The sequence below is a fragment of the Cydia fagiglandana genome, chromosome 16 (genome assembly GCF_963556715.1).
Source record: "Cydia fagiglandana chromosome 16, ilCydFagi1.1, whole genome shotgun sequence".
NCBI classification, from domain to species: domain Eukaryota; kingdom Metazoa; phylum Arthropoda; class Insecta; order Lepidoptera; family Tortricidae; genus Cydia; species Cydia fagiglandana.
The window spans coordinates 9730970-9742899 of record NC_085947.1 but is presented as its reverse complement, the minus strand read 5'-3'; the positions used below and the strand labels follow the sequence as shown (position 1 = coordinate 9742899).

General features: G+C 40.2%; 1 protein-coding gene across 1 annotated transcript; it reads left to right on the top strand.

The window, feature by feature from the left end:
• The first annotated feature begins 5622 nt into the window (after nt 1-5622).
• LOC134672225 (uncharacterized) lies at nt 5623-10875 on the top strand. Its single transcript, XM_063530126.1, has 2 exons — nt 5623-7108; nt 10847-10875. The coding sequence occupies exons 1-2, from the start codon at nt 5623-5625 to the stop codon at nt 10873-10875; spliced, it is 1515 nt and encodes a 504-aa protein (XP_063386196.1).
• The last annotated feature ends 1055 nt before the right edge of the window (nt 10876-11930 follow it).

The window sequence follows — 11930 nt, the reverse complement described above, 5'->3', positions numbered from 1 at the left end:
GCTACATGCGCTTTATGAACTTAACCAACTAAAAAGTTGTTTACTATAACCAGTATTTTAATACTATCAGTGGGGAGACACTCCTGACTTCGGTCGAACTCGGCACCGTTCGGCTCAGCAGATCAATTATTAGGCTTGGCATCACTTGACTTCCTTGTGCGTGCACGACCACAGATAAGATAATCACTTGAATTTTGACAACCCTGAATAGCCGAAAGGAATAGTGCTATATATTAGAAAGGGATACCATGATTCGCCCCGAATCGCTGTCAAACTTCGGGTTTGTAGGAAGTGTCCTTTCTGTACGGTAGTACTATTATTTCTTCTGTGATTATAAATCAAATCATAAACTCCCTTAATTTGAATGAAATATTTAGCGCCTTTCATTTTAATTTAGCGATTGATTCTAAAGAAGTGGGCGGCCGGCGGGGTATTATGAACCTTTCAATAAAATGAAATCGTACCTACACGGGTTTATCAATTGAACGGATGTAATAAATTGAATGTTCAACAAGCACTTGGGGTCGGGGTGAAGAGGATCCGAACAGTTGAAAACAACCTTTTTGTGTGAGCATCAACGCGAAATAAGAGGGTGTAATGTGGTCACTGTAGTAAAAGCCTCCTTTTAGCCTTAATTGAAATCCCTCTGCAAATAGGTATTGCTAAAAGTACAGTTTACATCGAAACATTTAAAAATATTTAGCTTTTACTGGGCATAAGACTCTTTTTAGTTAATAAATAATCACACGTCATATGTGTATTAAATAAAATGTGGAGTATACTTATTAAACAGTTGACAAGTCAAACTAGTAATTAAGTAAACAAACAGTAAAAAAACAGTAGACAAGTCAAACTAGTAATGCAAACCCATTCAAAGTTATATAAAATTTGTTCAAAAACGGCTTATTTGGACGCTTTCTCCTCTCACATACCTCGTCTAAATAATTAAGCTATTCCCGACCACCGACCGTTTTATAAAATGACTGTACCTAATCTCTGCGCCCCTTTCAGGGAAATGTGGTTGTTGGAAATAGAGAGAAACAGCCATTACAAATTACAATATTTTTATAAAAGGAATACCGAAACCACTGAGTTAGAAAATCGTCAAATTGAGCCAACTGTACATTTTCGTCGAGATCAACAGACTAGAGACATTAAGTCGGTTAAAAGGACATTATTACTACCTTTCTCCGTTATTACTATGAACATGAACACCCCACTTGGTGTCGCGTCGGGTGTTCATAGTGTGGTTCTGGTCATAGAAAATAGTACGATTTGATTCGACTCGACACGCGTCGCGTCGGGTTACCTACGTCGCGTCGCGTCACGATTCGGCATCAAGTACGTAAGTGTTTGAATTATTGGAATGCTATATAGCTTTAGACCTGATTTTATAAAATATTTCACTTATCATTTAAAATAGTCGTTTCCGGTACTACCATTGGGATTAGTTAGTTACCAAGTGGACTCCCAGAAGCCGTACGTGGCAGAACGCCGGGACAGCACTAGGAAGACGATGACTGCAGATGCAATAATTAATAAAAAATCAGCGTGAGTCGGTCTTATGGCAATAATTAAACAAATAGAAATGGTACGGAAGGCTTGCCTCCAACTCGCGCTTGGCTTCGCTCTGACTGACTTTCTTGCTGGAGTCATGTCGGCTATGCTAGCTATATTGTGAGCCAGCGACTAAACCTCCAATAAGTTCGATTCTCTCACCACAACCAGATCTGCCGGCCTAGACAAGGCTACAATCGCTATGGCTTTGACAGCGAAAAGCATTAGGTCTCTCTATCACTTTTCCATATTAGTGCGACAGTGACAGTTGCGTTTCGATCGCTACGGAGCATAAGCGATCGGCATCTTGGCTACGCGGCCAGGTTGAGACCGCTCAAATGATCTCGCTGGAGCGCAAACTCTGTAGGAGTATTCTTGTGCAGCAAACTCAAGTGTGATGCGAAAGGGTCTCGGATTACCCCCAGGTTACTTTCTCTCCACACTGTCCTATCGCTCTATTGTCCTAGAGGTATACAGCCCAATTCAGGTTATAAAACAATGCGCTTCGCTGGTTTTAGTAACTAAAACTATAGGTAGGTACTAAACTATTAACGGTAATGGGAATAATCAAACACCAATTATACCTAAAATAACATGTCCACCTGACCAAACTTGCTGAAATTGCTAGCGGCATTACCGCGATGCATGTACCTAACAGCCAAACAGCGATATTTGATAGACTTAAATATAGGCTGTCCAACGGCAGCGTTCCGATTTAAAATTCAAATAATTTTTGAACGCGAAGTGCGAGGGAGACGCTGAGGGGTTTTTTTTGCATATTGCTATGCTATTGAAGCGTATACGTAAGGCGTATGTTTTTGCATTAGTCTTGGAACGTGCGGAAAAGCTTGGAGGAGTGCGTAGGGACCTACATAGCGAAGGTGGACATTTAGATAATTTGATATTGAAAAAAATAATTCCTCATTCACCTTCTTTTCATAAAAAATCGTTTTGTTTTAATGGGTATGTTTAAATAAAATTTTGAAGTGGGACATCTGCCGCTGTACATTCTGTATACAGGCAAAACAACAAACGAAAAACAGAATAGGTACCTAGCAAAATTCCTGTCTCCCCAGCACCGCACCGCTAGCACGAGTGTGTCGCGAAAATATGTCATGCGCGAGGTAAAAGCTACCGGTCACTTTCTAACTATATTTATTAGAAAGAAATAGGTACTCAGACAGAACCACATAAGATTACGCTTTTATCCAATAAAGTCTATGATTTAAAATACTTAAAAGTATTATTGTACCTAGGTATAAAGTTAATGGGTTTACTTTTGTGTAAAGCCCTTTCAGAAGTTTATTATTTTTATCTCAAATGTCTAGTCGATACCTATCGATGTTTCTTTTGGCAACCACACCAAGGCCTAAACAAAAATCAATCAAGGAGAGTAAACAAAAATCGTGATGTTTTTACGAACCTAAATATTGACTAAGGCTGGCTATTTTCACCTACTCACTATCAATGAGCTTGGCAGATGAATGAATGAATTAGTTTGTTCGTGTTTAAGCAATGAATAATATAATATACTCGTATAGTCTGGCAAACCCAATTAGTCAGTAAATGAGAACAACGTAAATTATAGGGTACCTACTCATCCCTAGGGCCCGAAATAAGACACACCCTTATTAGCACACTTATACACAACGTTTTTGCTATTCCAATATTCTCGCTAGACTCTAACAGCTTTGTATTTGAGCTGTATTTGGCTCTCAATTTTAATTAAAGCTGATGAAAGAGAATGAAATTAAAAAAAAAACTGGTTTATATGAGTTTTCCTTCGAAGTAAAGGAATAGTAAGAATCAAAACTCTAAGGACAATATTGAATGGTACTCCAGATATTGATTGATACATTAATTAACTAGTCTGAGGTGGACTAAGTTTGACACCAATATTGTCGGAACAACTTGTCCGGAACAATTTGATAAGATGAAAATAGGGATTTCCGCAGAGTCCAAGTTGATAGTTTTTACAGTTTACTAAAGTGGACTTGAGTTGCTACATTTTGTATTAAATAGGTACCAGTTGAATTAGATCTTCTTCTTCATATGTATATCTGTTAAGGATTGTAGTCTTAAAATAATTTCGCCTGGCAACATTATCGTTCAAACTTTAAAAAAAAATATATTCCCTTTTTCTTCTTCTCGTATCGCGAATGCTAATCAGTTGAAGAAGCACTGCTCCTGCTCCGTTTCGGTGTCCACGCTGGTCCAGGTAACTCGGATTCGAGGTAAGTCTAGACGAGCCGAAGGTCTGAGAAGCCTGCGCCAGCCTCCACCGAGAGCTGCACCGTCATCTACAGCTCAGCAAGGTGAGTGCTTTTACCAATTGACCTAGCCTGTCCTAAGTTCCACGGTATATCGTTTCGTATCTCGTCTCGTATTTCGTTTGAATACAGTCCACATAATTTTTAAATATCGAAGTAAAATAATCCCATTAACATTTTTTGGTCCTTCGAGCCGGATAACTTGTAAGGTGACCGTGGTTATTTTCGCTTTAAATATCAATTTTCGTCAATAAATTGTTCATTGTAAAATCATAAAAACATTGGAGGGTAAGATTGAAACACTTGGCTTGGGCGTTTTTCCGTTAGTTAAACTATCGAGCGTTTAGTTCATAGACTAAAATTGTGTGTCGAATTAATTACGTTTCTGAACGCAACTTTTAGCTGTCATTTTTGACAAGTTGTCAATTGAAAATCATAACCTATCATTATTATCGAATCAAATAGTTTTGTTGTTGTTTTAGTGATTCAATATACATATTTTTACAAAATAAACATGACACTTGGTGGGGATTCGTCCGAAAGTTTCGACAAGAGCCGTGTAGGTCGGGATTATGCGTTTGTGCGGATGGAGTATATAAAGAGTTCCGATCTGCAAGGTTATTGTTTACAAGATGTAATTAAACTTGAAAGTGAATTTCATGCCTTTCAAATTGAATTGCTTTCGGCGATTCCAGCTGGTGATAGGTCAAGTGAATTAGAAATATCATCACAGTTCGAACAAATGGTAAAATCCATAAAAATACGTTTAGCAGAAATAAAACCTGAAGTGTTAAATAAAAGTGACAGTTGCGGTTCAAGTTCGAGTGTTAAATTACCTAAAATTAATATAGTTCCTTTCGATTCGAAAATTGAGAATTGGGTGTCGTTCATCCAGATCTTTGACTCGCTGATTCACAGTAAAAATATCCCGGCAGTAGAAAAATTGCACTATTTGTTGTCGAGTGTTACCGGCCATGCTTACGACTTAATTAAAAATTACCCATTATGTGATGAAAATTATTTAATGGCCTATAACACACTAAAATTACATTTTGAGAAAAAAAGGGTGATTGCCAGTATATTTTATGAAAAAATATTAAACTGTGAGGCGGCGAAGTCCAAGACTGCATCGGAATTAGTTAGAGTATGTCGAACCTTTAAGGAAAACTTAGAAATTTTATCAAAGTATCAATTGCCTGATAGGAACTTTATGTTATTCCATGCACTTTGGTCAAAATTAGATGTTAGTAGTAAGGAAGCTTTTGAGTTGCAACTTGAATCAAACACAGAAATTCCCAGTTATGAGGAATTAATTTCGTTTATTGAAAAGCGGAGCCAGGCATTAGAGAACAGCGTTGGTAAGTCGTTAACATTATCTAGTAAACCAGTGTATAGTAAGCCAGTGTCGAATAAGGCTAAGCCTGCTCTCCTTGTGCCGCCAGTGAGCAACTGTGCTATGTGTTCCGCACCGGGACACAAATTGGATAACTGTACTAAATTTTTGGAACTGCAGCCATTGGAAAGGTTTGCTCAGGTTAAGGAGAGGAGACTTTGCATACTTTGTTGTAGGCCATCACACTCGGTTAAAAATTGTAAATCATCGGTGACTTGTGGCATCTGCAAGCGCAGACACCACACATTATTGCATTTCGAAAAGGATAAGGAGTTGGAACCAACAGCTCCACCGACCCAAGTGGCATTGGCTGTGCATAATGCAAATGCACCAAGTTTGTTCTCGACAGCTATCGTGCTGATAAAAAATAAATTTAATAATTTTGTGCCAATTCGAATATTGATGGATAATGCTTCGGCTTGTAACTTTGTAACATTGAAGTGCGCTCAAAAACTTGGAATACCAATTAGAAATAATTCACCAACGGTGAACGGTGTTGGTCTGTCATCGACTGACACTTTTGGAATTGTCGATTGTGAGATAGTTCCTTCGAATGGGGACTCCTCATGCAAATTTTCGTTTGAAGCGTTCGTGCTTCCCAAGATCTGCCATGATATGCCACCAGAACCACTGAATGTGTCTTCTTGGAGGCATCTGAAGGATTTAGATCTTGCTGATCCGTCTTTCCACAAATCTGGACCAATAGACATGTTGGTTAACGTCAACCTTTTCGCTGCTGCACTACAATCTGGCGTTGTCAAGGGCAACGCAGATGAGCCCATAGCTGTCCGCACTGTTTTCGGCTGGTTGGTAATGGGTGAGTGCCCTATAAACGTTAACACTTCTCGTTCTCGTTGTCATAAAGGTTCAGAAGGTGATACTCAGAGGTGCTATCTCGTGTCGAGTCTATCATTAGACAATAATATCAAGCGCTTCTGGGAACTGGAAAGTGTAGATCCTCCCAAAAATATCGTTTTGTCGAAATCAGAAATGTCGTGTGAAAACCAAATGGAAACTTCATATTGTCGCACTCCCGAGGGTAGGATGGTCGTACCATTAACTTATGTCGACCCTCAGGATAAACCCAGGTTTTCAAATTCTCGTGAGATAGCTCTCAAGCGTCTCTTAAATTTAGAGAGGAAATTCAAATTGAATCCTCAGTTTCGGACAGCTTATGTCAATTTCATGGATGACTACCTTAGTTGTGGTCACATGGTGGAAGTTGATCCTCCCTTGTCGTCTGAAGGTCAGTTTTATTACATCCCCCACCACGGAATTTTGCGCCCTGACTCCTCCACTACTCCTCTTCGCTGTGTTTTTGACGCTAGCGCCCAGGATTCTTCAGGGAAGTCCTTGAACGATACACTGCTTGCCGGCCCTAAATTGCAAAATAACATATTTGACTTGCTGGCTCGTTTTCGATGGCATGCAGTAGTGTTCACCGGTGACATCAAACAAATGTACCGGCAGTTCCTTGTCGATTTACAGGACTGCGACTATCAGCGCATTTTGTGGCGCCCGTCACCTGATGATCCCGTGAAAGATTATCGTTTGCTCACAGTGACCTATGGTGTGTCCTGTGCTCCATATCAGGCGCTCTGGTGCATATCGAAGTTAGCAAAGGAGTTTTCGTCTCGTGCTCCTCAAGGTGCTGCAGTGTTGGCTAGGGATGCGTATGTCGACGACGTTGTGTCAGGTGCAGACTCTGTCGAGGATGCGTTAGTGTTACGACAACAGTTGGTGGAAATATTATCGTCTGCTCAGCTTCATCTGCGCAAATGGACCTCTAACAGCCCTGAATTTCTAGGAAGTTTGCCTGGTTCAGAGCTGTACTCAGATCAACTTCACAATTTCGAAAACGTCCATGATTTATCGTTAAAAATTCTCGGTTTGTCGTGGCTTCCCAAGGAAGATACTTTCACATTCAAGACCTCCTTGAATGATTGTCGTTGTACGAAGCGATCGATCCTCTCGGACATCGCTCGTATTTTTGATCCTCTGGGTCTATTGTCGCCTGTCGTATTTTTCGCAAAATATTTAATACAACTTCTATGGGTTTCTGGTGTCGATTGGGACAGCGAGGTTCCTATCGCTATCGCTCAAGAATGGCGTAAATTCAAATCGCAATTGGCGGAAATGAGCTCGTTGTCCATTCCCCGTAGAATGGTTGTATCTTTCGTATCGTTACAGCTCCACGGGTACTGTGACGCCTCGGAGAAGGGTTACTGTGCTGTCATTTATTGTCGTGTCGTTCAAAATGACGGATCCGTTGTCGTGCGTCTTTGTTGCGCTAAAACGAAGGTGGCCCCACTTCGTAAATGTTCTATCCCGAGATGTGAGCTGTTAGCTGCTGTCTTGTTGTCGGATTTGATTGTCTCGTTTACAGAAGCTCTAAAAGATTTTCACACTTTTGATGATATCCACGCTTGGTCAGATTCTACTGTCGCGCTGACTTGGATTCGTTCGTGTCCATCAAAGTGGAAAACTTTTGTGGCGAATAGGGTTGCGCACATACAAGAGAACGTCCCCCCTGAAAATTGGCACCACGTGTCTGGTTCGGATAATCCAGCGGATTGCGGCTCCCGCGGTTTGTTACCTGCTGATTTAATCCAGAATACGCTATGGTGGGCGGGGCCTACTTGGCTGTCTAATCCTCAAGAATCTTGGCCACAATCTGAGATCCTTTCAGATCAAGCTGCTTCGAACGAGCAAAAAATCTATAGTTTGTTTACAGACTCTAATATATCGTTGATTGACAACATCTTGAGCAGATTCTCGTCTTTACAACGCATATTGCGTATATTCGCTTATTGTTTTCGTTTCATGCATAACTTGCAAAAATCATCGTCGAAAATCACAGATCCGAACCTGTCGTCTGAAGAAATTACGAAAGTTCTTCACTTTCTCGTGAAACATGTCCAGGAGCGAGCTTTCGCTTCAGAATTGCGGTGCTTGTTGACAGATAAGTCACCCCACTCTCTATCGAAGCCCATGCGGAAATTGGCGCCGTTTGTGGATGAGCGTGGAATGCTAAGGGTGGGCGGTCGCCTTTCTAAAGGAGACCTGTCGTTCGATGTGAAACATCCACTATTATTGCCTCGTGATCACAGGTTGACTACGTTGATCATTGAGGATTACCATCACCGGTTTATGCACCCTGGATTGCAAACATTGCAAAATTTATTAGCCCAAGAATTCTGGGTTCTATCGGCAAGAAGGGCTATAAACTCGGTTATTTCATCTTGTATGAAGTGCTTTCGCGCTCGGCCTAAAGTGGCATCTCCTCCAATAATGGGCAACTTACCATCGTTTCGAATTAATCAAATTAAACCATTTTCGTCAGCGGCAGTAGATTACGCTGGTCCCTTTGATACTTGTTTGGCCCGGGGCCGTGGTCTACGCACATTTAAATCGTATATTTGCGTTTTCGTATGCACTGCCACCAAAGCAGTACATCTTGAGCTGGCCTCAGAGCTCACCACAGAGGCATATCTCGCAGCTCTGCGCCGTTTCATTTCGCGCCGCGGCCGGTGCTCTAGGCTGATCTCGGATCAGGGTAGAAACTTTATTGGCGCATCCAATATGCTCCAAGAAGTCATGGCCAAGGCTTCACGTGCAGAACAAATAAATTTCGTTTTTAACCCGCCCGGCAGCCCACATTTCTCGGGGTTAGCCGAGGCTGGTGTAAAGTCAGTAAAGACACATCTCGCTCGCGTCGTGAGCTCTCAGCGCCTTACATTTGAGGAATTCTATACCATTTTGACCCAAATTGAGGCGATGCTGAACTCACGGCCTTTGTCCCCTGTCAGCTCGGACCCAAACGACCTGTCAGTTTTGACCCCCGGACATTTCCTTACTTTGGAGCCGCTCACCATATTGCCTGAAAGCAACATGGTAGATGCGAAATTAGGTCCACTTCAGAGATGGAAATTATTACAAAAGATCCATCAAGATTTCTGGCGCAAGTGGCACCTCGAATATTTGCACACATTGCAGCAACGCCACAAATGGTTCGATGGTCAGAAAAACATTGTCGTCGGGACGCTCGTGCTCATTGTCAATGAGCAATGTAGCCCCATGAAGTGGAAAATTGGCCGGGTGGTACAACTCCATCCAGGAAGTGACGGGATTTGTCGAGTTGTCACAGTTCGCACAGAATCGGGCGAACTTAAACGTCCGATAGTTAAACTGTGTCCCTTACCTTTACAAAACTAGTGTTAATTCACTATCATATAGTCATAAGTATTAATTTTATCGTAGATTTAGATTAAAGTAAAAAATATATAGTAATAGGAAAATAAACCCTGAGCCATATCGATTCTATTTTATCCTCAGTTGACAATAACAGTACAAACTTGTGGAAAATACGTTGTATTTTGGTGGGCGGAAAATGTTAAGGATTGTAGTCTTAAAATAATTTCGCCTGGCAACATTATCGTTCAAACTTTAAAAAAAAATATATTCCCTTTTTCTTCTTCTCGTATCGCGAATGCTAATCAGTTGAAGAAGCACTGCTCCTGCTCCGTTTCGGTGTCCACGCTGGTCCAGGTAACTCGGATTCGAGGTAAGTCTAGACGAGCCGAAGGTCTGAGAAGCCTGCGCCAGCCTCCACCGAGAGCTGCACCGTCATCTACAGCTCAGCAAGGTGAGTGCTTTTACCAATTGACCTAGCCTGTCCTAAGTTCCACGGTATATCGTTTCGTATCTCGTCTCGTATTTCGTTTGAATACAGTCCACATAATTTTTAAATATCGAAGTAAAATAATCCCATTAACAATATCCTAAAATAATAGCAATATCAATATATTATCGAGTTTTCAGCAAAAAATTAAAGTTCATTTCTAAAAAGTTCAAAGATAGATTTTGGACTATTATTTCGACAGTTTATTGTTCTTCATTTTAAAAGACGCGTGCTGTTTAGAAACTGACGATCTCAACAACCAGGTTTCGATAATTGTGTGTCACTTGATATTTTAGGTAGGTATACCTTCGACCCGATGCTGAAGCGGAAATTAGTGTAGGTTTACCCTAAAATCGTGTACATTTAATTGCTGTCTAGTTGTTAGGAACATCGATGTGGATGTGGAGTGGGATCCAAGAGTAGGCACTAGTAAATAATAAAGTTCATCCCATGACGATATAAAATGTTCCTCGTTGTATTTTTGGAACTGCGCCACTACTGTCTACTTGCTGAGAATTTGAATCCATATTATTTGGTGTAGCGTTATTTACAAATTAAAACAAATGTACTAGCAGTTAAATCTTACATTCGTCAAATACAGCCTGTGGCCTGTAATACGAGCAAAAAATTTAACTGTACGCTGCACTCCTCATACTGACCAACATTTGTTCAGCAACTTTTTAAAATAACTTGGTGGTTTGATTTTTAATACACTTTAAAGTTTATTCTAAAAGGCAATGTATTGCAAATTTTGTTATGTTTAAGGTGTGGCAAGCAACGTCAATCACAATGATATAGCGTGGCGATGGCGTCCATTGAAGATAATATTTATTTTGTATGAAAAATAGGGAGTCTAAATACTTCATAATTTTTAAAAGTTGTTGAACAAAGGTGTCACCGTTTGAGGAGTACAATCTAGGTTTTAACTATTTGCTCGTGTTACAGGCCACACCCGGTATATGGAACTGAGGTAGCGCCATCTACTTTGCGAGGTGAACGCAATTTGGTGTGGCCACAACTAAGTAGTCTATAGTTTTTATTTATATAATGAGCGGCTGGTTTCGTCACGTTACTACGCATAGATCGTGCTCACACCTCGCCATTCTTGCCAATGAATTGATTGTAAGTATGTGTAAATCACTTACTTATATATTAGTGCTATTTAGCAATGTCAAAGCCCTATATGACAAATAAGTCAAATGTAGGTTATCGTAAAATAATTTTCCACAGCGTTGTACTATATAGATTAGTGTACTTCCAGAGTCGCATAGAATGAATATAAAGCTTCGAACTTTGCTTATTTCTTTATTATTAAACTTAGAAAAAATTAACAACCTACTGTCAACGTAATGTACAGTCGGCAATACTACTTGCTTAGTACCTTTGCTTACATACTTGCAGGGGGAGTAAATTTTCTCTTCAGCTGACTGTACTGTATGAGAAGTAATGTAAAGTGAGGTAGGAGTTTAACAAATTTTAAAATGCCTTCACCAGTGGTTTTATGTTCTCATCTAAACGTGTCTATTAATGATGGTTTGGGTTTTATTAGGTACCTATTAGGGACAGGGAAAGTACGCTCGATAGAAAATCGAATTTAAAATGTCACAAAATCGGAACAGGCGTATACTCGCCTACGTACTTATATAAAACACAATTTATTTATTTATTATTTTAAGTTCTAAAACACATGGCGACCGTATTATTAGTAACCTTTTTATAAAAAAAAGATTAAATAAAATGTTATCTCTAATGCGGTAGCAACTGACATGTTTAAAGTCCGTGCCAAGCCAAAGTTTTAAACAGCACACTGTCGAACTGACTCGTTTTGAACTCTTTTTAAAGGTTAGTTTTATATTTCATTTTAGTTTTAAGTTATGAGTGACGAAGCTTTTGACAGAACTCGCTCCTTTTGGGGTAAAAAGTTTGGCGCTGCGGGTCCGTTTCAAGTTTCAAGGTCTGGATCTGAATTCATCAAGATTTGAAGAGTTCCCTTAATTCCTCGTGGAAGTCATTATTAGAACTGAACCTT